General features: G+C 32.6%; 1 protein-coding gene across 9 annotated transcripts; it reads right to left on the bottom strand.

The window, feature by feature from the left end:
- Nucleotides 1-28: 28 nt before the first annotated feature.
- On the bottom strand, nucleotides 29-24,795 carry LOC148620253 (cell division cycle and apoptosis regulator protein 1-like). Of its 9 annotated transcripts, none has more exons than XM_088580982.1 (22): nucleotides 24,673-24,748; nucleotides 22,860-23,032; nucleotides 22,198-22,271; nucleotides 21,843-22,015; nucleotides 20,164-20,384; nucleotides 19,660-19,774; nucleotides 18,744-18,822; nucleotides 18,028-18,253; nucleotides 16,582-16,807; nucleotides 15,653-15,933; nucleotides 13,459-13,675; nucleotides 12,700-12,777; nucleotides 11,519-11,653; nucleotides 10,916-10,990; nucleotides 9,553-9,744; nucleotides 8,552-8,740; nucleotides 7,298-7,363; nucleotides 6,099-6,168; nucleotides 5,545-5,696; nucleotides 4,719-4,857; nucleotides 2,766-2,963; nucleotides 29-2,007 (listed from the first exon to the last, which is right to left on the bottom strand). In XM_088580982.1, exons 3-22 carry the CDS (start codon nucleotides 22,247-22,249, stop codon nucleotides 1,721-1,723), a joined length of 3,171 nt encoding a protein of 1,056 aa, XP_088437108.1. In that variant the 5' UTR covers nucleotides 22,250-22,271; nucleotides 22,860-23,032; nucleotides 24,673-24,748; the 3' UTR covers nucleotides 29-1,720. The 9 variants fall into 9 exon arrangements, with proteins under 9 accessions (XP_088437108.1, XP_088437113.1, XP_088437110.1 ...); XM_088580987.1 differs by having other exon boundaries at nucleotides 21,843-22,012; XM_088580984.1 differs by having other exon boundaries at nucleotides 24,720-24,735.
- Nucleotides 24,796-27,806: the final 3,011 nt, after the last annotated feature.

Here is a 27,806-nt window from a genome sequence, read left to right as displayed (position 1 = left end):
TTACATTACAGAACAAGAAAAAAAATCCTATCATTAAAATTGATTTATTGTTAAAACATTTAGGCAATATTCTTTTGTACAATGAATGGTTATGTGTTCAGTCAACACTCAATCTGCATATAGTATATACCAGTAACATTATTCCATAGACTCCTTATTTACAAAGTATGCTAATATCTACAGGATGAAAAAAATGAAACTAAAATTCTTGGACAAAACATAAACTACAAATTAAAACAAAAGACATTCAAAGATTTTCTAGTCTTGACTATAACATTGTCCCAGCATTTATGTCTCCAAAAACTGACAATGTTAAAATCTTGAGAATATGCCAAATTTCACTGTTATTCAGAATTTCAATGGACCATTCTTCAACACTTTTTGTTAAAAATAAAAATCTGATTTCAGGTGGAATGTGATCAATGGCCAATCTCCCCTGAATCCAATTCACTGAACTAATCAGACTATCAAATGCCTATCGTCTTGTATTTTTCATCTTTCAAAATGGGTTTTATTCAGAGTTCTGATTTTATGAGGGATATGAGGAAATGCGACTCAAAAGGTCTCTTACCAAATTCTTTTTTGAATATCTGTCCTTGAATGAAAAATACTCAGTTTCTTGTAAAACAATGAGAAATGATTGTTTCTACTAGATTGTTTTTTGTGCTGATTTGACTTGATTTTTTGTACTGATGTGACTGTTGATTTTACCAATTATGACAATAGCATGCAAATGCTTTTTCATCACCACTGGTATATTCAAGCCACAATGGAAGAGGGAGGTTTAGCATGCTGTAAAACATAGATTTAACCCATCATTTCGTTAGAAATGCTTGTCCAAAGCCAGGACCATTGCAGTACCAGCTGCTCCCGTGGTTTAATATCTATTTTGGCAGATTTATTTTGGACTTGACTTGATTATGAATCAGATTAGTGTTTGGTAACTTTGTTGTTACCCTTATTTATGCTAATTACATGATTAAAAACATGAAGAGTAGAACCTGTAAGAATTCATACTTTAAAACATTCCATTATTTACAAAACTAGAAAATGAATACATGTAGTAGGTAATAGATTCATTTTTCCAAATCTCTGAACTTTAGATTGTTTACTGTATTATCTTCAAATCTGACAAAACAAAATAATGTCTTTTTAAGAAATCAAAACAAAAAATAAAGCAAAACCAAACGAATACAACACAAAACAAAATATTTTTGGTTGGTTCTTAGTAACTAGTTGTTAAATTAACAACTATTTTTTGGCCATTAAATCAATATCATTAAGTACTATTTAATTACTCCAACAAAGGTTCCAGAAAAATAGCTTTAATTATTTTAAAATAAATTCGTTTATAAAATAGTCTGCTTGGGTTTGACTATGCAAGGGTGGTACAATTTTTAAAGCTATTTTTGTACTTATTTTTCACTAAATTTGCACTTAGAGTAACAGCAAGATATTTTCTACAGTTTTCAAACCATAAGACATGAAATCATGTCAACATCCAAGACTGTTACACAAACCTGCATCATTGCTTACGGTTGATCAGCGATATCAATGATATTCAGTATCTTTAGATTGACCATACATCAAGCCTTAAGTTTATTGACTAGTTACGAAAAGCCATAAAAATTATTTATGACAATTAGACTAGTGTGGAACCCAGTCAATATAGATGCATGGACTCTACTAAGAAAACCAAACTTTAACAGTTAGTTTCCATTCAGTCTGAGGAACTTTCCCCTTTTTCCTTCTTTATATTGATTTCATCCTTCTTTAAAATGTCTTCTTTTTTCATGTCTTTCTCCTCAAGAGCAGCACTAACAGTATCTAACATAGTTGTCAAGTGATCTTTAGACAACATTAAGGCAGAAATATATTTTCTACTCGCTGATTCAGAAAAGTTTGTTAATTTTTCCTGGTTAGAAAGTTTTTGTTTTGTTTGTTTGATTTCATCTTTCAGTTTTTGAGTGCTTTCTTCTTTGGTATCCAAGTTAGCTTTGATTGTATCTAAAAAAAATTAATTAAAACATAATAATTACCTGTGTTGTGGAGTCATAGGTCATGGGCAATGGTGTGATGAGTAAATGACTTCACTTTTACCATGTCCAATAATTTTTAAGTAGCACTCCACATAAGAATTATGCAAAATGTGATTCATGGTTGGAAAGCTTACACATTTTTATTTTTGATATTTTGTTTAAAATGTCATAGTAAACAAAAATAAATGTTTCATATAACCCATGCTCTTAGGAGATAAAAATTATATAGAATGTACTGTAGAATTCAACATTAAGAGAGATAACTATGTAAATGACACTAAAATACAACAGAAACTATTGGATTTTCCATGTGGATTACCTCCTGAGAGCAGACAGATCGTAATGAATAATTATACATTTCATCATATAGTTCTATAAAGAAATTTAATAACAGAAATAAAAATATGTAGCCTCTTTTTAAGGTGTATCACACTTTACAGAATTAGCATGATTCTTAAAAAGACTGTTACTTAAATCAATAATCATTTGAAATAATATAGAAAAAATATTCTATGACAAGTGATTATATTCATACATGTTTATATATTCTTACCTTTTTTTAACAAAATGTCTCACAACACATTCTCTGGGATAAACAGTATATTTTATCTACCAATCTGGTTGAAAGAGTACCTTGACAGAGAAATCCTATCAATCCACTTTCTTCAGATTTAAAAAAGACATGAAGCAACTTTACATCGAAATTGCTGATAATTTTTCACGTACCTTTTTCTTTCATTAATTTCTGCATTTCTTTTTCCATATCTAATCTAGTTTTCTCACTCTTCTCCAACCTGTCCAGTAAGCTCTCTATATCGAGGACAGAACCTCTATAATTAACCATCCCTGTTAGAACTTCCCCCTCTCCCTTCCTTCGCTGAGGGGATTTGGTTTCTTTACTCTCTGTATCATACTCAGAATTACCTGTAATAAATGATAAACAGACTCATGTACTATGTATGATTTCAGCTTTCAGATTATTTCTATATATTTTTCCTATATCTTTTCGTATTTCTTCTGGTTTTCACACTGTGTTTATTTGACTAAAAATGCCAAAATATACCTAATGCCAAGAAATACCCAAAGTGGTTCAGTTACAAAATTGAACTATTAAACAGGCAAGCTCAGAACAGCTACTGACATTCAAAAGTTACTATAGATGCTGCCCCAGCCCTCTCAGAAAATGCAGGAATCTTACAAAATCTGGAAAAGGTGAATGATTTTACACGATATTTTCCAATTGGTAAATGACGTGTGATTTGAATAACAACCATGAATTTTAAAAGGCCTGTCTGCAATTGTTAGTAAGAGAGGAAATAAAAGTATGTCACTGCCTGGAGCATGTTAAACAGGTTTAAAATTTTGCCAAGCAAGTCAGGGGCTGCTCTGGCTTCCAAAATTCTGTCGCCAGAAAAATCTCCAGCTGCCATTTTTTGTCACCAGTTTTCAGAAATTAGAGCCAAAGGGTGCCCAAAAAAAATTGTACTTTTTTTAAAAAAAGACAGTATTAAGTTCACAGATCAATTATCTTTGTCAATTCATCAAAATAACCTCTCCATTCATATCATACATGTACCCAAGATTCAGTCTTGATGCATGTATAAAGCAGGTTTTTAGCTCTAGTCTGTCACTTTCATATGCATGAAGTAATAAAGGACTACTCTTGATGCATGTATTAAGCAGGTTTTTAGCTGTAGTCTGTCACTTTCATATGCATAAAATAATAAAGGACTACTCCAGAAATAGGTATTTTACTTCTATCAAAGACTTTATATTCCTATTCTCATACAGTCCCAGATTTTAAAACATGTTCACCTTTGTCCTTTGTGGTCTAATTTATCTAATACAATATAATTTTTTTTTTTATTACTATTTTTAACAAACTTGATTCTTTTTTTTCAAGTGATAAAAATTCTATCAAACTACATTTTGTACCATGGACCATTAATTGTGTTCCTGTTTAATTATCTTGATATCTGAATAGCATTTCCTTAATTAAATTTTGGAAATCCCCATTCTATATGTTTACCAATTTTCCCACCAAAAAAGTCACATGGCAAAACTGTAAACAAATGTCATCCATTTCCTTTTATCAATTCTTTCATTTCAAAGTGTTTTAGACACTTCCTGATGGGATAATCATTGTTAATTGGATTTAATTTATTCTGTTATTAGGTAAGTCTGTTTCTGAATGTATTAATGGTTAAATAGAGCTGTGAAACTTGTGTGTAGCCACGTGCACATGGCCTTAATTGTGTTTACCTTCGACCAGATGATGAGAGTTTTGATCGGCTCAATATATTGACTTTTGATAGACACCTCCCATGAGGATATTGTTAGTCACGGTCGCCTGGTCTAATTACCTTTAATTGCCTTCAGTCGTAAATTGGTCATAGTCAATTAACTCTGACCAGGTGTCAACACAATTGTTTAATTAGAAAGAATATCCGTTGCAGATAAACTTCCTGTCAATTTTAATATACAAAACCTAGGTGCCAAGAAAATTGACAACTGGCTATTTTTGTCGCCAGATAAAATAAAAAATCACAAATTGCAACATTGGCGAAGCCCAGCGCGACCCCTGCAAGTGAAATGATAATGTGCCCAAATTTTGCAAACTGTCACAAGCTTTAATAAAAAGTGACAACCTATAATAATAAGCATAGGAGATACCCTCACCTAAAGCTAATTTCTCTGTGTCAATGATTTTAACCTCCTCCTCCTCTTTCTCAACTCCCTGGCCTGGGAGAGGTTTATCTGTTAACTTTCTGTAATGCATAGAGTCACGGCCAACACATTTCTGCACCAATTTCTTCACCTGAAATAATTAAAGTTAACAGTGATCACCATTTTTTTTCTAACTTTTTTTCCATCAAGTATGCTCTATACACGGTTAGCAGTTGTTGCAGAATTTCATAAATTAACAGATCCTGTCAAAACTCGCCATTTGTATTCTTTTCTATTGGAGAGGTTCAAATTTTAATGTTTTGAGTAATTCTCTGGTCCTTCATTATCTTTGTTGAGGATGCCTTATTGTCCATTAACTATTTTCATAGCTGCACCATCAGCCCAAGATAGAAGCATCATTATACATTAAATACAAAAATGGAAATCAAGAAAAATCAAAAGGACCTTACATAAGGAAATTGTTTGGTTTCAATTTATTCAGTTAACACCTTTCATTTTTGGGACAGTAAAAAGGTAAAAATCAGAGCCTTTCTCTTTCTGTGGTTTTTATGACAAGTGGCCTGAGAAGAAGAAATTAACTATGCCTTATATTCCAATGAGTTCGATAGTTTTCTTGTAGCAATTTTGTATTTTACAATTCTTAAAATCTACCAATCAGGCAAGTTAGTACCTTCCAGTAAGGTATTTGAAGTCAATATCTTTTTCTCCAACTGACAGTCAAGTAAGTTCTCTATATTAACCTTCAGTGATTTATATGTCCATATTTGGTCATCTAATTAGGGTGTGTTTGATCAATATTCTTTCCAAATAAATTTACCTGTGCCCTTGACAGCTGTAAACCAATAGTGTGTATAATTTCTTCTACATCCTTATCTACCAGATATCCTGTATGGTTCTGATCAAAGTAGGTAAATGACAGAAGAAGAGCAGGAAATCGAGTGAAATACTTCTTCTTTTCCTTCTTCTTCTCTGTAATAGACAATTACAGAATACATCTATGATAGTTCATATTATCTTTCCATTTAATTGTTTGACATTACTGATGTGAAAGGTACTTTTCTTGGGCCTTGTAATATGAGATACATGAAAGTTCTCCCTAGAAACTACAGGATGGAAATGATGCTGTAAAAGTATGGCCTGACCTTGGAACAGTAATAAGCAAAGTATCATTGGTCTGACATCAATGAGGATTGCTCGCCATTTAGGCTGAGGTTAGAACTCTCATGTTCATGTGAATCTTTGTTCATTTTTATAATTCCATGTGAGTTTTATAACATGACACAGCTTATTCTTCCAGAATTTTTTTATATTCAGAAAAGAGAGTGTATTTTATTTTCTATGTAGGGAGGGTTTCTTATTTACAACACATACTTTTATCTTCAGAATCATCCTCATCTTTCTTTTCATCTGTATCATCATCTTCTTTCTTCACAACATATGCCTACAGTGGGACAAGTACATCAGGGTTTATACATAATAATTCAGCTCATGATGATGTTATCATCATATCATAAGCACATCATCTGATTTGTCTATTTTAAACAAAGCAATAAAGTTTTGTCCTGAGTTAAAAAAATTCCTTAACTGTAAGAGCAATCATAAATTTTTTTTTATATACACATCAACATATACCATGGAAAAGAACTAGAGGCTCTAGAGAGCCTGAATTGCTCACCTGGTCAAAAAAAGTCTTTAAAGCTTTCCTAAGCTGAACTCTTCACCTTACTGTGCTATTGTCACAAGAATTGTTCAATAAAACAGAGCATCTTAGTTATTCACCCAGTTTTCATATTATAAAATAATTGCCATTTTTTCTCTTCAAGGGCAATAATAAACTCCTACACTGAGCAACAGATTTTTATAAAAATTTTGGCATTGGTCAGTCTGAACAATTTAACCGCCTACCATATCTTGCTAAATCCAACTGTTTTTGAGTTATTTACATTATTCTGCAATTTGACACAAATGGTGTATTTTTAGCAACGGCGGCCATGTATTTTGCCAGATCAAAAACTCAAAGATGGTTAAAAATACCTTAAGGAACATTCATGCACAGTGTGGTTACAATCTGTTGAGTAGTTTTAGAGGAGAAGATGTTTGAAAAAGTTAACAGATGACAGACATAGTGATGACATTAGTTCACATGGCCTTCCTGCCAGGTGAGCTAATAACAATACAGTATCATCATATTAGAAGGAGCATATAGTCTGAGTACATCATACCATTTGAAACTCTTTGTTATTGAATATTTTGCAGATTACCACCTGTATAAAGTTAATAATTCTAATGTTTCAATTCCTTCATTCAAACTTACTTTTAGTGAATAAAATTATTTCAAACTATTCACTAGATTTTGTGACAATAGCCTCTTTAATTATGTATGATCAAATCTCTTTAAATTCATTCAATTGAAGACAATTATGCTTTTAGATATTAAATAATTAAGTCTTAACTGACTTTGTATCTCATCAGGCAGCTACAGTTTAAACACAAACAACAAAAATATATTGGTGAAAAAAAATAGATATTAACAATAATAAAGAAATGAATGGTTTAATCAGTAACTATACCTTTCTATCATTCTTCTCACTATCTTTCTTACTGTCATCTGTTTTTCTTTTCTTTGCGGTTGGCTCCTAAGATATTAAATCATCATATTGTATTAAAAGCTTCAATACAATGTACCTTACAATTTCACCAAATGATAAAAACCCCAGTTTTGTCCATGTTTATACAGTGTAAGAGGTCTCACAGAAAAATACAAGTACTTTGCTTATGTCTATGATTGAAAATTTGGTACCAAAAAAGAGTTATCTCATTCATTATGCCTAATAATATTCTCAGACCCTATTTTTTATGGATTCCTTGATAATAATTATAACATATAGATAATAAATAGCATGTGCAACTTCCAACTATTATTTTCCCTCAAGGTACAGTGTGAGAGTCTACTAATTTATCTGATTTGAACCTGTCTTAGCTGAACCTCTCTTGGACTGAAATTAACCTTAAGGACTGTAAAAGATTTCTGATTTTGGCACATTACTGGTGTATTCAGAGTTTGGTTGACTAATTTTACTGCACAAAGATATAAAGATATTTTTGAATGTTTACATGTATTTCATACCTATTTGTATTACAGTCAAACCTCGGTAGCTTGAACTCCAAGGGACCAATGAAATGTGTTTTAGTTATCAGGAGTTCCAGAAATTGAAGTTTGTATATTTACGGATTTTTTCCAAGTTCGACTTTATCGTTAGAAATTTCTTACTTCTTCGTGGATCCCTTTCATTCCCTTTCGGAAGATTATGTTGATTTGTGGACATTAAAAATGATGTGTTCGCTTTAAAAAAAATGTTCAGAGTTCGAGTTCCTTGGTCAATAATTTGTTTTAATCCGATTTTTTTTAATGCTTTCATCACACCAACTTTGGAACATTCTCAAACTTCAATCAGTACTATGTTAAGATCAAAACTACCTAATTAGTGATGACTTAAGTATTACCTGTAATTAACTAAAATGACACTGATTTATGATAGGGTTTCAGTTTTTCACACCTTTTATTACCCAAGCTGACAAAATGGCTGACGAGTTCAACTTAGTGAGGGTTATTCTCAAAGATTTACGGACAAGTCAGTTAGAGTGTTCAAGAAATCAAAGTCTGAGAAATCCACGGTTATTTATATTGATTATATAGAAAATTTTGGTACTTTGAATTGTGTTTGAGAAATCCCGGGTGTTCGAGCCATCCGAGTTCGAGCGAGTGAAGTTCAACTGTATTTCACTTTTCTACACTTCCATTCACAATATTAAATATATCATACCTTTGATTTATCTTCAGATTTTCTGTCTTTTTCTTTTTCCTTGTCTTTTTCTTTATCTTTGTCCTTATCTTTTTCTTTATCTTTTTTATCCTCTTCTTTCTTTTCAGGAGAACGAACCAATGATTTATAGATTTCAAAAGAGAAATCTCTCATCAACATCTCATTAAATAGCTCAGCAAACAGAGAAACCTTCAAAAAAGGTGTTGGAAGTAATTACTGTTAATACATTATTTATACTGTGTGCATTCATCTGCAATTTTGTAATTATAGAGCAAAATCTTAATTTTAATTCCCCATGATCCAGTGATGTAGTTACAAATGTGAGTTCTGTTTAGTCCTCTGCTTAAAAAAAAAACCAATGTATTTATTTGTTTAAAGGGGTATGATCAGTAAAATGAAAATCGAACCCCAAAACCATGTGTTTTTAATAAAGTGGTATATTGATTTACACTAGTATCAAGCCCTGTTATTTAGTAAAATTTTTACTGACTTAAAAGACTTATTGCCATATTTTTGTTTTAAAAGGAAACCAAGATTCCAATGGTATTCTTAAGAATATATAAATAACCAACAGACAGGGAAAATAAACACACACAACAAAGAGCATGAAATAAAGAAAATCCATAGTTCCTAACTCCAATAAAAACTGTAAGCATTGACTAGGTGCACCCGTAAGGTAAGCACCCTTTGCTGTTTAAGACACACTTGCCAGGTCCCTCATCAATTGTCAAGTCAGAGGTAGATGAACTGGGAAAGGAAAACTATGATGCACAAACAAATCTGTTCTCCAGGTGCAGTTAAATACACAATAACAATGACTCTAACCGTACAAAAAAGTTTGCCCGCTGGTACAACACTAAGTGTCAAGGAATCATTTTAATGAAAATTCTAATAATTTGTTACAAAATTTGGAGGTTTGGAAGTTGTTTTTCAGTCTGGACACATCAACCATCTCCTGTGTTAGGATAACCAGCATGTGTCATTTTTACAACTAAGCTGACCTCAAATGAGTGTTCCTTGTTATCCTCTGGTCTGTAATCTAGCAGTACACTGAGAGACATTACAGCACAGTCAAACTTGCCAGACTTAGCAGTAGGATTTGGATGAACCAGAATGGCAGGATTCTCTGGTAACACATACTTTCTCTCCAGAGAAGCCTTCTCCCTTTCATCCTTTCTTTTCTTTTCTTCTTCCTAAAAAAAGATTTACAAATAAAAGCAACTTACATGAACATGTAAAATCTCTTACCATTAACATTCTCTTCTTACTTTCCTAATATCATATAAACTTTTCAGAGAAAGGTGTAAAATGAAAATGTTTCTGTAACATTTAACCTGACTGACTCAATCACATTATGAATGTTTGTGTCATAAAGGTAACTTTAACAGATATTCAAATGACATATATTTTCTTGTCATTTTTAAAAGCCTGATGAAACAGACAACTTTTCATAATCAATTGAATCTCTTGAATTAGTGAAGTACGGTTAAGCTTGATACATGAAGTTATCTACCAATGAAATTACTCAAAACTGTTATCCCTAACAATTTTTCTACCAGTAACTTTCGCACACAGCATGGAAACAAACTTTAACATTATTCTCTTCTCTTTACTTCCTGACATTTTCTACCTCAGACTTCTGCTGCAACACTAAAAAATTGTGGCAGTTTCCAATGACAATGTAACTTCAATTGAAAGTGATGTTGCAAACAAGCAAAAGAATTCAGGTTGAACATCTTGACACAAAATTATATCCTGCCAAGTCAGACTCCCTATGATACTGTCTGCCCTGTCAGACTCACTATGATACTGTCTGCCCTGTCAGACTCACTGTGATACTGTCTACCCTGTGAGACTAACACTGATACTGTCTGCCCAGTCAAACTCACTGTGACACTTTCCGACCTATCAGACACAGCGATACTTTCCTTTGTGATACTTTCTGCCTTGTCAGACTCGCTGTGATACTGTCTGCTCTGTCAGACTCACTGTGATACTGTCTGCCCAGTCAAACTCACTGTGACACTTTATGACCTGTCAGACTCACAGTGATACTTTCTGTCGTCAGACTCACTGTGATACTTTCTGCCTTGTCAGACTCGCTGTGATACTGTCTGCCCAGTCAGACTCACTGTGACACTTTCCGACCTGTCAGCTCACAGTGATACTTTCTGCCCTGCCAGACTCACTGTGATACTTTCTGCCCTGTCAGGCTCGATGTGATACTTTTTGCCAGCTAGGCTCACTGTGATACTTTCTGTTGTAACTTCAAAACTATCATTATTCTGTACCAACAGAATTATCATAGTATAAAAATCCTAAAATAGATTTCTAGATCATTTGTTTAGTAAACAAAATGCAAACCTCTTTGATTTTCTCCTCTGATTTTTCTTCCTCTAAATTCTTCTGAACCTCTTCTTGTAAGGGAGATGGCACTTCCTATTAACAAAAAAAAATTATTCATATAAAATATCACAAATGCTGTAAATGAAATTACAATGTTTTCATCATAAATTAATAAATAATAATACTTGACATTTCTAAAGTTTCAAATTTTACCAATAGATGAGTGACAATAACAGATAAGATTTTGTATCTAAATGTCAGTTTTATTTAATAAGACATCTAATGGGACATGAAATGATGCTGCACCACATGGTTCACATTTACATAAATTTAATATATATGTCCCTTGAGGGATACATTTATATGTGAGCAGTTGAACAGATAGCCAAGATAGATAAAATGTCTTATTCCAATATACTATCCCTAAACTATGTTTGTTAAGGAAATCATGAGCAAACTTAGGTGTACTAGCAGTAAAGATATATTAAGTGAGTTTGAATTAAACTAATAAGACTGCCATTAAACAGTTGACTTTTATAAATAACAAATATGTAGCAGCTACTGAACATTTACCTGCTGCTGCTGGTGGTGTTAATTGTACATTAAAATCTGAAAACATACTTCCTTTGTTTGTTCTTCTGATTCCTCTTTCTCCTGTTCCATCTTCAGAGACTTTGTCAACCTAGCAATCAGCTGGGACTTCAGTCCTTTAGAACTTAAAGTTCTGGCTTCCAATTCTCTTCTTAATTCAAGAATCTGTAAAATTAAAGAAATCTCTTGAAAAGTTCTGAATTCCAGAACCTGTAAAATAAAAGAGAAATCTTATAAGCTTCTTAATTCAAGAATCTGTTTCCAGATGTCAAATATCAATACACAAGCCTGGCAAACTAGAACATCTTTTTTATAACAGTCGCCGTTTTTTTAGTAAAATACCCGATTTGCATACGAACAGGAAATGTAAACATATTAGTGGACTAGTTGGATGGATCCAATACACTGCTGTATTTTAATCAATAAATTATTTGAATACGAAGGGAAACATAAAAAAAATCCTTTTTAAAAGATTAATGATGAAAGGATAAACATTTCAGGGAATTTACCAGAATCTTTTCATATCAATACGGTCTTCTGCTGGTGACATTTCCTCGCTTCTAAGTGCGTGTTTTACACAGAAACTACAGTATTTTGGAGTGTAAATAAGCACTGATGTATTATGTGCAGAGCAATTTTGAAGGTCTTAACATGTGAAAAAAAGTGTTTTTTTAGACTTACATATTTTTTTATTGTACACCTTTGTTTGAAGCATATTAAGACATTTGAACATGATTTTATGAAAATATCACTTAAAATTCAATACTTAAAGATGTATTTGATGATTATATAAATTTTCTTTTAGTAACATTTCATTTCTGGTTAGTTTTCATTACACAATGTCTTTTCTCATACCAAAATCTTTTATTTCATGGCCAATTCTTAAATATCGATGCATAATACGCACCCCCATGTCCTGGAAATGATTTCTATGTAAAAATGAGTGTATTATACAAACCCAAATGCGATACTCGACCTCCCTTGCCCAAGAAAGTGGTGTGTGCAATATATATGGAAGAATACAGTATGGAACAAAGTCAAATATGAAAAATTAAAAACAATAACAACAAGAAAATGGAGTCTTTCCATAAGACATCTAAATCTCTCCATGCTTGGACAGGTGGACTGGTACACAGTAACTTGTTGGACATGTAAAAATGTGAGATCTTCTTGGCATTATTTATTATGACCAGTAAAAATATATATATTACCTTCATGGCTTTTGGATCTAGCTTTGAATAATGAGTTGGGTCTTGAGCTTCAACCATCTCTGTATCTTCTTCTTCTTCCTATTCAATTGTTACAAAAAAAATATGCCTTAATAACTGTAGATGTACTGCACTTAACAGAAACTTTCTGCCATAATGAATTAGCCTCTTGTAGTTTTTGCTGGTTTTTCATCTCTTTTTCTGGGAGCTTAAAAAATACAAAGTTTGATAGAAAGATTATGGTATGGGAAAGAAGTTATGATTATCTGGAAAGGGCCAATTTTACATCTCAGCAAAGTTTTCATATCAGATTATGTATAATATTAGTGGTAAATCAGATGTTTTTCCACATAAAAAGTGTTTACAAAATATGAACTTGTTTCACAAAAGATTAAAATCGGTGAATGAAAGACAAACATTTATTGCCTTTTCTTAAACTTAAACATACAAATTTTAGAAAGATTATTATTATTAAATAAAAAATATTCAAGCTTTTCAAACAAGTTCCAATTATTATAAACACTTTTTGTTTCCATTTTGGCTGATAACAGATAGTATATATATTCAAACCTGCCACTATATATAAGGTAAAAGTTAAGTTAACATTCACTCCCCAGCACATATTTCAGTGCCATATTTTGAGTGAGGTTCACAACAACTGTTGACTCAAATCTTGATTTTTGCTGAAAGCCATTGTTAGGCTGTCAACACAATTTAAACCTAGATAAAAGAAAACTAAAAAATTTGTATAAAATTTTCTGCCTGTGAATTAGGATCCTTTGGGCCATCAGAAATGGTGGAAATCTTTTTCTGCAGTTGTTTTTTGTAAGCCGTCTGTAAAGAGGTCCATTCAAGGCGAGATGGACTACAACTCCAGACATCTGGGAAGAAAATAACTGTAGTCTCTACTCTGGTAGGCAGGTGCTTTCCTTTGTGAACCTCTTCTGGTCGTAGGTAACGCACCTCAGCAAATCTGTACCTAGACAGGGAGGTTAGGAAAACAAAAATATATCAGTTTTAAGTGGAAATAGTTAAATAACTCAAAAGGGACAAGCAAAAAGACTACATTGTAATTCATTAACAAATAACAATTTAATAAAAAAAAAAACATTAAGTATAAAGAATTTCAAACTAATCGTTTTTACACCTGTTGCAGTTAACATGACATTTTGAAATACAAAGCTACAGTGTTTACAATAAAGACAAAAATGACGATCAAAGTTTTGTTTGACACTTAAGTTTTTGTAATAGGGATTATTTATTGTAAATAAATAAATTTTGTACTTCAATACTGCCAAATTTAACTAATTATTTGGTTGTCTTTAACTTTGCTATGGTCAGTCTATAAATTCATTATTAACACTTATTTACATTGAAATAAAAAAAAAAACTACTTTTACTCATGAGAAGAAACTGATTGATAAAATATCTTTTTAGAACTTTTTTCTCACACATCGTTGGCACTTTGATGAATAAAAATATTTTAGTTGGAAAAGAACAAATTAAAGACAGTTTTCAGATGCTTTACATATTGATTACCTTAACAAGATCAGACTATATACTTTTTTAAGTAAATCATTCAAGACCTTAAAATGCTAGTACATGTATTTAGATTATTTGTCTAAAAAAAATTTTTTGGACTTTATAACTGTCTTTTTACCTCCTTCTAGAAAGACTTCTTCCCAAATCAATTCAAAAATCAAATAAAATTCAGTATAACCAGTAAACAGGAAAAACAGTAACCAAAGCTCACTTGGTGATACCCCCACACTCACTACAAACCATAAAGAAAAACAATAGTAATTCAGGAGGGCATAATGTGGTTAAGAATATGTGATAACTTCATTGAAATCCATTAAGCAATTTGAGAAGAGTTTCAGATTAAAATGAGGACGGACAAATCGTTGAACCTATGAACAGACAATGGACACCATGATCACTTTATATGGTCTTCTTCAATGTATTTCACACATATGTGTAAACTGGGTACCCCCTTCTTTAGATGGAAGATCGGCAAAAAAAAAGTTACCATAGTAAAATGGGCATTGAGATGAAAGGATTCAGATGTACACAACTTAACATAGAGAGTAAAGGGCTTACATATGTTAGAAATGAATGAAAATGACATGGTATCAGCAATTGATATCTAAAAAGATAACCAGCTCACTTATTTTAAAAATCTGAAATATAAAATGAGCTGAAGCTATTTATCTAAAAGAAAGAGATTTCCATATGTAGTTCCTGATATACAAATGTTAGCTACATCAATGTTATATTAAAGAACCAAATGAAAAAGATAATGTTGTCAAACAGATTTTTAGAATTATGGATTACACAATATGGAACACCTTTTTTTCTCAATAAAGAGACATGGGTTTAAATTAGCACTGGTCCAAGGCTCCAGGCCCTAAATTTCAGAAACAAGATCACTTTCTTATAGAGGACCTTTCATTTGGGATGAAAAAAAGTCAAGGATTTTCACAATTGAAAGTCAAGTTGATTCCCGGAGAGACAAGAAGATTTCGATTTTCAGCTGTGGAAGATTTCCTTATCTGGTCAAGACAGAATACAAAGGTTTTCCCATTATCATTTAGAACAAAAAAGGAAAAAAGAACTAAAACATTAACAGTTTTAACTCAAACTTTGTTGTCTAAATAGCTTACTTCAATAAAAATAGTTATATCATATGATATTTTGCAGGATTAGTCCAGTGATAAAGGATTCTGAAGTTATTATGCTAAAGCTTCACCTAAAACATTAGCTTTAGTTATATTAGTTACTTCCTCTAAAATAATTAAGTGCATAACAAACTACAATGTACTACATTTACCTTCACATCAACCAATAGAAGCTAAAAATAATCACTCCTGCTGATCAAGGCCTGAAACATGATTAAAGTAGGATTATTAAACCTGATTCCAAAACACCAATTAATATTCTTACAAATTATACTAACCACTGGGTACATGAGGACAAGTCAATGCCAGTTAAAGCCTTAGTGGTTCTTATGGCAGTTTTGATGAGAACTTTTGGGTCTTCATCTGGTTTTAGTCCATCTTGAGATGGAGACCATGGTCCACCTATTGCCATTGTTTCATTTTTGCCTTTTATCCCAACCAGGAAGTGAATTAGTCGAGTTGGATGAACAAAACTATCTTGAACATCTACAGGGTCTTCTGACAGTGAACACGATTTATGGTACAACTCCTCTAGCTCTGGGCAAGATAGCAACATTACCTGTAATTAATCCAGTTTTCATGAATCTATATCAAATTTATCCATTAAAATACATTGAACTACTTATTTTCCACAAAATAATGCTATGTACAAATCTGGAAAACCAAATGACACAAGTATAGTACCACATGTGTATAGTACAACAGGTGCATAATACCATATATGCATAGTAACACATGTGTATAGTACAACAGGTGCATAATACCATATGTGCATAGTAACACATATGTATAGAACAACAGGTGCATAATACCATATATGCATGGTAACACATGTGTATAGTACTACGTGAGTCTAGTACCACATAGTATAGTACCACATGTACATGTAATAAAGTATGTATATAACAAATATATAAAGAAACAAAGACTCATAGAGGCCTACAAAGAACAAACAAATAGTTCAACCAACTACATATTACATGTATCATGACTAAATGACTCTGTGGTTTAAGAAACAGGAAATTCTGAACAGGAGGAGGGGGCTGCTTCTTGACAATAACAGATATGAAGTAACATAATGTGTGTGTATAAATCTAGCTACAGACAAGATAAAAAGTAATTACAGTTTATATTGATGCGAGTCTTAGCATACCTACTGACTACTATCATCTCAACAGAAAAAATCCTTTTTCTAAGTCAGACAAACCTTTGCATTAAAGCTGTGATCTGCATCAGGTGGGTCTAACATGACATCATTATTATTTATATTTTCTACATCTTTGTGCAGTACATGAAATTCACAATGATGACCCAGCTGGAAGGGACGGGTTAAAGGAAAGGCATCCATCCATGTAAAGCTAGCCTTAAAGAAGTCACTAGGAATGTACATATTGTTGTATCTAGACTTCAGGGTGATAACATTTGCCATTTTCCTACATGTAGAAAAAAATCAAAAAATATTTACATCACTGCAAATAATACTTTCTCATCTTATGAGTCTCTCTAAGTCAACAACATTATACTTCAAAGTTTTAGAAATATTTTGAGCACTTGGCTAGTTTGTTATATAACTACATTTTAACAACACTTAAAACATACTTAAGGATTGTTTTTCATTTTTCACCAAAGTTATGTAAAATAACCTAGTTTTTGTTTATGAATAAGTGTAAACAGTCCCAAAGTTGGTCGTACCAGCGTAACAAGTCACAATCAAGATCTGTTCCTTCATTAAAGCATTATCTATAGTTTGAAATTATCTGAACATAAACCTATCAACCTAATGATGTTACAGTATCAAGTTTTTTCTATGGAAAACAACCTATCTTACCCAGAAGAGAAATAATTAATCAAAAAACTTGTAACAAATCACATTAAATTATAATGGGTATAAACATATAAAATTCAGAACAGTATTTTAACTTCTCATTAGACTACCTCATACATTGTATTTATTCATTGTCAATGCTAGCCAGCAATTTGCCTGTCATTTTATAAATATATAAGTTGTTATATCTTTGCATTATATCTTCATGTTATCAAAATAAATGCACACCAACTGTTCCCTCCTTCAGATAACAAACTGTGTTGTATATAAAAATAAAACCTGCTTTAAATTGTGATTTTTAGGAGAAAAAAATAAACATGTGTGTGGCTGATGGGCTCCAACTTTTTAAAAATCATAATCACTGAGGCTTCATTCCTTATATTCTACAGGGATAGAACCTCTCCATGATGAATCTGGCTTCCTATTTCTATAGTTTTTGTTTTGAGTACTTCTTGCATACATTCAATTTTTTTATTAGGATCTTCCTATATATCCGATTCTAGTGCTGCTGATTACAGGTTACTCCTTGAAATATGTGAATAGCATATCAAAATTTGCAATATATATGATTGGTATTTTTGGATTGTTTGTATAAAATTAAACTAACTTGACCATAAATGTCATTTATTAAGTTATTGAGTTTGCATCAACCAAAATTACGATGGATTGATTTTATAACAAGAAAACAAGGTAGTCTTAACCACTCAGTAAAATTCGTAAATCAATAACATGTTCGTAACTTTAAGACACTTACAAAATCAGTCACCATTTCTATAACCACCCAACAAAAGTACCTCTTACAACATCTTATAACCTTATGGCACTTACAAGTTAAAGGTTAGTTTAGGAATCTGTACAACATATCTTGGAACAACCCGAGGTCTTCTACGTGGACTACTTGCTCTATCACGTTTAGGACTTCGTGACCGTGATCGTTTCTTTGGTGGAGCTATCCTATCAGGTCTTTCTCTAGGTTCTCTCTTAATATCACTGAAACCTTTCCTCTCTCTGTCTTTAAATCTTTCTCCTTTTCTTGACTGAAAAGGTCTCGTTGCTAAAAATAAAAGAATAAGGTGAAATAAAGTTTGAAGAAATTCTTAGATGTAATTTATCATTGATGGAGCCTAATTCTAAAATACAGTGAACTTGTTTTTACCGAAAACCATTCAGGAGTGAAAGATTTGTTTCAGGTTTTCAGTTTCAACAGGTTCAAACTGTACTGAAGTTGATATAAAGGATATTGCATCTGGTTTTGTACTGTTCACACTTCACTATAACCTACCTATAAATAGTAATTACAGAGTTTGATTCCATTTAACATTAATTAAGTTCAAGAATGGAACTCTTGATGTAGTTTACCAATAGTTCGTAAGTGCTTCTGTAACATTCAATTAATTTACAATTATTGTCTACAGAAGCGCATGAAATCAAATACATTTTAATTTTCTTATCACTATTAAACTCTGTCAAAATGAGAAAGTAAAGCTGTTGGGAGTAATATGTTCTATTTTCTTGTCTCATATTGCTATAGATAATATTCTTACACTGGTTATCTCCCATTAATGATGCAGGTACTGCTTGTCCCATCACATTGGGTTTTATTTGAGCTGAATTTGCTGTTCCCTGTACAATAATAAGCACTGCATTAGTGATGTTCCAATTTAGTTAAATATTTAACTCCAGGCAACAGTCCTTGGTTTTTCCACAAACATACATGTAGATTATCAAATTTTCTATATTTATGCTTCCAGTCTATTCGGTGTTTGAAAATAAAGCATTTTATAATAGCTTTGATTATGAGTAGTGTGAATGTCATTTTGGCCAAGTTGTTTTACCATCTTGAAAACAAGATAAGTGTGGAAATATTTTGTGTTTATCAAACCTTACTTGTATGTTTTTGCAGTCAACTTAAATTAATTCATTAATGACATGGGAAAGGTGTTTTTGATTAAATATTAATGAATCTATCAAATACCCAAAACTAATTTCCATATTAAGCATGTTAAGAATCAGAATAAATGTAACAAAATGTTCCTCCATTATTTGAATTCAATTTCTTTATTTTTCTCCATTTTCTTTTTGCCCAATTTCTGAACATTCAAGTATACCTAAGCCTTATTGACACAGTTACTTTATTAATATCCTTTGACCTCATAGGCCAACAGAACACATTTTTTGTACCTTGCTACTGTATTGCTACCCCTTCATCCTTAAAACACTCCCTACATACATTGGTTTTCATTGAAAATGGATAAAAAATTTAACTTTGAATGGCCTAAGAACAAGAAATTAATTTTAAATTGCCTAAGAAGTAAGAAATTCACTTTGAATGGCATGAGAACCACAAAATTAATTTTAAATGGCCTAAGAAGCCAGAAATTAACTTTGAACTTGAGAACCAAGAATTTTACTTTGAATGTCCTCAAGCATAAATTTTATGAAACATTGCAATAATCTTACCTGATTTGGTAGTAACTGTATTCTTGTGGCATTCCATTTGAAAGGCATATTAGGATTGTATGTAGCCTCTACCAATACTCTTTCTCCTACTTTGGGAATGGTTCCCTTAACACAGCTAAAAAGACATATTCAGCACCAGTTTTAATTCATCAATAATTTCATAGCAAAACATGAGTATGCAGTAGTTTTTTTGAAGTCCAAAAGATCATTAGACAAACTTAGTTATAATAACGTAATAATTCATGCTCCTTTTTAAATGTTATGCAGGTCCTAAAAAAATATCAAGTCTTTCATATCTGCCATAAAATTGATAACATAAGTTGGCAAGACACTGATACCCAAACCCCCAGTATGCAAGGCAAAGAGTATTTCAAGTCTCTGCATAAAATTATAAAACTATACTTCAAATGTCAAATTTGACACAATGACAAATTTCAATAATGTATAGGTAACACTAATGGACAATAAAATCAACAATGAATAGCATTTCTAGACATAACATACCTTGTCTGGAAAAACACATCTTCATCAACAAAACCAAAGTTATCATGGAGCTTGGTAACAGTTCCTGTAAACACCCTTTGCTTAGGCGGGGGTGCCTGTTGTACTGCCCTAGGGTTTGGATAACTAATTGGGGCTACTTGTGACGTAGCCAGAGTGGTGGGTATAGCTATCCCAGGTTGTGGAATGATCTGAGTGGGTTGCTGAGTCAAAGCTGCTTGTTGCTGACAAATAAATTTTTATTTTCATTAATAAAAGTACCAGTAACATAGAATCACTGGTAAAGTTTAGATTTAACTTAAAAACTGGAAATGCTTAAATATATGTACCTTCGATAATTAAAGGTAAGCAATTTTTACAGTGTCGTCATTCACTACATTTAAGATACAGTGTCAGTTAAAGCTGCATTAGCTGTTATTTTTGTAATTTTTTGTTTGTTTTGAAATGTACCTTAACTTTGAATTATTTCTACTAAATAGTACTTTTCTCGTACAATTTCATCTGACATCCACAAATAAAATGCATTAAATACATGAAATAGGTGTCTATGTTTACTGTCTTGCAAGACAAAAAATCAACCAAAATAAATTCGTATGTATGTGACTTCTGGTGACCTTAATCCGTGTATGTGCTGTAAGGGTCGCTTCTTTAATAACAAATCTGATTGCAAAGCGAAAGTGGTTATTAAACGGCAAGGAAGACTGACGGACTCAAGCCACAAAAGAAAAAAGTTCAAATATAACAGAAGGATCCTTTTGACATTTATGTATTGTGATATAATGTGGCTCAAATATGGTCATTATTTATTTGAAAACTAAACAAAATATAAATGTAATGAAATGAAAACAAGACACAAGCTTACCTGTGTATCTATTATTGTCATTTTTTTGCCAATGTTAAAGTATTTTAACCCTGGTGAATGTCCTGTCAGCAATCTTCAGAAGTAACGGCAAAAAATAATTCGATCAGACCTATCGATATTCTCTGACTAAAAAACATTGTTTCCACAGCATTCTGTAGGTATTATCAATATTAATTGCTTCAATTGCATTACTACAAACTTAATTCATGGAATCAGCAAAATTCAGTAGAATCAAAACTGAACAAATTTGGGAGCTAATGCAGCTTTAAAAAGAATTTGTTCACGAAATTGCAACTTATTTCTAAAGTGAGGCTACCTTTTTTTGAGAAATACAATTTGGGGCATAAATTCTTCATGAAATCTTTCTAGAGATCAAAGTATTGATGAACTTATCATGTTTATCTTGATTATTTTTTTTACTTTACTACATGTATACATAATTGTACATGTAAATGTGTAGTGTTGACAAACCTGCATACATTTATATGCTGTGTATTGAATGGTTTGTAGTGATATTTGTGTGAGGTCTATATGTGGTGTTCGGCACTTCCAATGTATATTCATGTGTGGAGCTGTGTATTGTAAGTTCTGTAGTGGGATGGGTGTGGAGTTCAGTATTCACATTCATATGCAAAGCTGTGTATTGTGAGTTCTGTAGTGGTCTGAGTGTAGAGTTCTGTACTTACATTCATGTGCAGAGCTGTGTATTGTGAGGTCTGTAGTGGGATTGGTGTGGAGTTCTGTACTTACATTCATGTGCAGGGCTGTGTATTGTGAGATCTGTAGTGTAATACATGTATGCATAGAGTTCAGTACTTACCTGCATACCAATAGCTGTGTATTGTGAGGTCTGCAATGGCGTTGGTGTGGAGGAACCAATGCTGTATGGTGTAGGTTGTTGTATAATGTTTGGTGCTGCTGGCTGGGCAAGGGTATTAGCTGTGACCTGTGTCAGTGGGGTTGACACACTGGCTTGAATAATCTCAGCTGCTGCTATAGTAAGACATACATTAGTTACAAGTGAAAAAGATAAACACACACACACAGACATTTAAAATTACTGGTGATTTCAATATTTTCTATTTATTGTTCTTATTCTCCTGATAAAACAATTATCTGAGGGCTGCGCACTTTTGTTAATACATGTACATTTAAGAGTCAGTATTATAAATCACCTGACTGAGGTCTTGCCCATGGAGGGTTTTTTGGTGCTGCAAACTGTGACATCTTTTTTCTTTTGTTTTAAAACCTGAAAAAAATTGAGATAGTCAGTAAAGAAAAGTAATCAACATGGGTTTTGGGTGTGTTAATGGAATCATTATGTCAATTGACCAACGACAGGGAAGATTTACGAGGTCAACAAACAAGTAAATATGCATTAAAAACTCTAACAGTAAAATCCAGATTTGAAATAGCGGAATCCCCTAAAAAGTAGGGGAAAAAATTCCTGCAATTATATGATTCTAACATTGGTATGTATTAACATAATCTCAAAAAAGATTTAAGAAAACTTAAATCCTTTTCAGGTCAAAACGACTTAAGAAAACTGCCGGCAGTGCCATAGAGGAAACATTCATTCCCTATGACCATGCGGACAGCACCCATTAAAGTACAAACTGAAAACAAATGGAATCAGCCAGAAAACCTGGAAAATATCTAATAAAAGGGAAAACTGAAAGTCTGTAGGTTTTTGTGGCATATGACCCCAATAAGAACATAGAAATTCTAAGTGGAGCTGCAACATCAAAATTAATGACAATATGATTCAACAGAATACCATAATTAAAAAACATCATATAATGTTTTTTTTTATTCATTTGAGGTGTATTCCTCTCACCTAAAAATGAAACTATAATGTGTACACTAATCTGAGGTTAACTTATTGGTTGGTTGAACCTCTCTGGTTATCTAAAATTGACTCCCTATCATACTGCCATACTGGTCCCCTTTTTTTCTGAAAATGACCCTGATTTACTGTCAAGGGAGGCACTGGTTCACTGTAGCAATTTTCTGCAATGAAGACTGGTTAAAATTTGAATTTTGTAATAGAAATAAAGCAGAAAAAAATCAAATTTCACCTGTTCAAATTTCTTCTGTTTAAGTTATTGAAATCCCTGCTAAATGGTTCGGTCAATTCTGAAAATTTGTTGTCATTTTGTTTAAATGAAGCTGTTTTAAGGCAGTCCAGACAGAAAGTTCATGTGTTTTGTTTTTTTTTTCATAAAAAAAGTACATATTTTTCTAATCCTGTGTGTGTAGAGGTTCAAGTATTAGTAATTTATAAGTAAACTAAACTAGTGATGATTGTCATAAAATCCAATATTACTAAGTTTTAGTACAAATCAAGACTGCCTTTCCAAAACTAACAGAAAAATGCTAGGTTTTATAGAATATCAGGCACTAAGAAACTAGAACAGGATGAAAGCACGCACAGAGGAGGTGAAAAAAGGTAAAAATAATGACACCCTTTTCAATTCATTTTCTCCCAATTTTAGTTCCTAAAGATAGTGTAAAATAAGGTATTTTGAAAGACAGTCAGCTGATGCTGAGGAGAAAACCTAATATAGCAGGAGCCTAAAATGCTCCAGATACCTTTGTTCATTTAAATTACACCTATTTACCTTTACATATTACATCTATCTATGTAAAATATATGCTTAACTACATTTAAACAATATACATGTATCCACCTAATTCCAAATTTTAAGTTTTACAAAATAAAACTGAGTCAACTTGGTGTGTAAAACAGTGCCCATAGATGTAACTGTATAGTGCACCTTACATAAAGAAATTTCTCCTGTCTTATTTAGATTTTTGACTTAAAATTATAATAAATAACTTGTCAAAACAAACTGATCTGGAATCGGTGACCAATCATTTACTTCCATTGTAATAAAGGGACACATTGTGTCATCTTACATGAGATGTTACAAGAAATTTGAAGTAAGTTAAAGGTCATGCTGCAAAAACAAGAACTCTACAAATCTCCCGTAGGTGGTAGGTAGGGGCAAGATTGTAGAGAGTTTGCTTACAGTGCAGAATATGTACCTTAGGATTTTGGAAAGTAGTCCTGTACATGCTTTCAAAATTTGAAGTGAGCAAGTGGTACAGACCCCTTTTGTGTTAACTGTGGAATAGTTGATAAGCATGCTCGTCAACAGATACCACAAAAGCCTTGAAAAGGGTCTATTCTTTTGTGTATTTTCTGTAGTGTAAGTGTACCCGGCTTTATTCTTGAGAAAGCCCACTGAACTAAACTGAAAGACATGCGTGTTATGCATGTCATGTACAATGCAAGAATAACTATCACAATAAAATTGGCTGGTTTATGCTATTTGATGACATGTGTCTGTTAGAACTTAGAATAACCCAGTTAAGGACCAAATGTGAAAATAAATTCCAGGTCCGTGTTAAAACTTTTGAGCTGCTTTTAACTGGGAACTTTCAATACCGTACTGTAGTGAATAAGGCTCAGGCATTTTTTTCATAATAAAATTTTACCCCCTTTTAACCTGCCAAGTGCCAGTGCCGCATGATCTGTGTCACATGGCAAGACAAATACAAGACAATGTAAGCGATCACCAATCGTTAAACTAGAGTATAACTGTTCTTAAAATACAAAGCAATTACTTCATCATTATTACCCTTACTTCAGAGCAAAAATGCAGCAGAAATCCTTGTTTATTTACATTCTTACCAAAACGTTTTTTTTTACCGGAAGTACGCGGTCGACATGAAATAAAACTAAAAACCAAAGAAGATGTGAGCCGTTCAGAAATGCAATGAACCTCTTAGACTTCTGAAAAAGGAACAGCCCACGAAAGTAAAAAGGGTTATTAAATTTATATCACCATTCTGTAAGACAACACAGTATTTAATGCCTTATTTTTCCTCTAATAGACAGGTGCAACCAGTCCGAATTTCTCCATACCCTGCAACCCTCCTTTTTTTATTTGAATATTGTTATCTCGTGTTCCAAATAAAGAAAGAGGAGGTCAAAGGAAATTCGGAGTAAGGTTTAACCTGAAAGAGGACAACGTTCAATATATTGATATTTTCATTTTGATAGAATGAACTATATTTGAAGATACGAAAGTGGTTTTAAAAGATCCTTACACTGTTTTAAACGCTAACTTCCTGTCGGACTGAAATCACAGTACAAATGTACATGTACTAGGGGTCGGATTTTTTTTACATAAGAGTCTACTGTAAAAATCCTTGTTCGCGAGCATTCGTATTTAACTCGTAAATATTTATTGAGTACAACTCGAAGACATTTGCAGACATCAATCGCATCGATTCGTGAAAAGAGATTATATTTTTTACATCAGTGTCAAATTTTATTATTTCATTCGAAAAGGGATAGCTAACTCGTACGTTGCAACAAATTTAACTCGTAAAGCATTCGCAAGAAATCTTGAACAGTTTCGTTAGCTTATTCATATTAAGGAAACGGAGTGTAATTACGAATTATCCCAATATGAGTTCATGCAAGACCGACTCATCCGCCTAGAAAGCACAGTGGCGGATCTAGAGTTTTGGGTAAGGGGGAGGGGGTAAAAAATTTCTTGACAGAATCACCGGTAAGGATCACGAAGTGATCCGAATTTGCTAGGGGGGTTTGGGGGCATGCCCTCCCAAGAAAATTTTGTAAGATTAAATCTGTAAGAATCCTGCATTCTGAGGGTATCTTGAACAATTTTTCAAACATTTTTAAAAATTGCAATTTTCTAAGGGGGGGGGGTTCGCCGCCCCCACCCTGGATCCGCCACTGAGACATATATATATAGATTGCTGATGCATGATTCTCATTTTATTCTCTCTGTGCTAGTTGGAGAAAAGTCGGAAAAAAGTTTTGGTATAAAATTTACCTCTTTCTCTATATCTCGTCAGACACGTTTCGTCTACCAAAAAATTATGTTTATTTGATGTATGGCCTACAATTTATTTGAGTAAATGCAATGTACCCAATTTTAAAATTATTAACGTTCGTAAAACACTCGTTACTATATTGTTCAACAATTCCAAAACCTCGTTAGGTGCTCGCAAACTATTCCATAATTATTCGTAAAACCTGGGATCAAGTCGTAGAAATTGATATTATACTTACAATAATTCTTTTAAAAAATACCTCGTATGCAATCGTAAATTGTTCGTACTTATCCGGAATGAATTGTAATTTTTCATCGTCTATTGTACGTATCATCTTTCGATTTCGCTGGAGGCATCAAATGAAGCATGATATAGTACATGTAATATATTTATATAGACAAACAAGTATATGTATATTGTGTATAACTGAATTCATATTATACTATTATAAACCAATAAATATCAAGAAAAATATTACCGAATTTAAGTTATCTTTCTTTGTATATGTATCATTGCGCTATCTACAACGTCTCAGAATGTGACGACTCTATTCGCTACACTGCTCCATCGGATAAAAAACGACGCGGAACATAATAAAGTAAATAAACGTCTACATATGTTTAACATCACCAAATGATGGTAAAGTTTACATTGAATATTTCGGATAACTGATATCCTTCTTCAGCATAAAAATAATAAATTAAAAGTTCAAGATCAAAACGTTAGGTTCTGAAGCTGAATCACGCACGCTGTGGGTGATTGTACCTTTACGAAAGGCGCACATAAGCAAATTATAAGGAATCTGAATGAAAACGAGAACGGATTGTTTTTTTTAATAAAAATCCAGAAATGAATTAACTGTGGAAAACTAATAAGAAAAGTCAATTATAGTAATTCAGCGTATTGATGTAAAGGATGTAGTGCTGTTCCAGCTTTAATCCAAGACCTAAAAATGAATTATTTTTTTCTCGTTTATTCCACCTGAAGAAATTGTTTGTAACTTTTTTATCCAAAAGCTTTCCCGAGACACTCTTTTACATTTTGACCAGTTGTTTATATGTTCTTTGATCGTAACAACAATGTTGTGGAGATCCTCCTGGGTGTGTCCGGTAGATCTAAGATGGCAACTTAGAGGGAAGTCTGGTTTACATTTGTAGTCACTATGATGACCATTCATGCGCCTGTTGAAAGGTTGTTCTGTTTCGCCAATGTACTACATACCACATTGGCAATGGAGAAGGTATATAGTGTTTTCGGTTTTGCAAGTCAAGTTGCAAAAGATGGCAAATTCCTTCAGTACATTCAGATTCCATTTAATTTGCTTATGTGTGCCTTTCATAAAGGTGCAATCACTCATAGCGTGCGTGATTCAGCTTCAGAAAAATGAAAATAAAACGAATCGTGATAAAGACAATATCAGTTATCAAAGTTTAAAACGTTGCAAAGCCACTTTATGCCACCCATGGCAAAATAAAATTAGTTTCTTGTTCCCTGAAGATTAAGCATCAAATTACATCGTCTCAATCTGTTAAATCCACTATATGTATATAGAAATAGTTTGGCAAAGCGATTAGGAATTATTTTGAACTGCATAAGAAAATCGAACATATACAGAAAGAGTAATCAAGGGAACCAAGGTTATAGCGGTAATCAAAAGAATGTAATCCAGGGACAAAGACCAGACATGGAAAACAGACACACACAACAAAGAACATAAAGTAACTAAAATCATAAATACAAAGTAACAAAAGTAAATGAGCAACTCGGACTCCACTAAAAACTGGGAGCATGGACCAGGTGCACCGGTAGGGTAAGCGTCCTTTGCTGTTCTAGAAACACCCGCCGAGTTGCTCATAAAAAGTCAAGTCCGGAGTAGACAAACGAGGAAAGGAAAACTATGACCCGTTGAATA

The sequence above is a fragment of the Perna viridis genome, chromosome 4, assembly GCF_037379345.1.
Source record: "Perna viridis isolate PV_CMFRI_1.1 ecotype Kerala chromosome 4, ASM3737934v1, whole genome shotgun sequence".
Classification (NCBI taxonomy): domain Eukaryota; kingdom Metazoa; phylum Mollusca; class Bivalvia; order Mytilida; family Mytilidae; genus Perna; species Perna viridis.
Note: the sequence above shows the minus strand (reverse complement) of the source record. Positions and strands in the feature narration are given on the sequence as shown.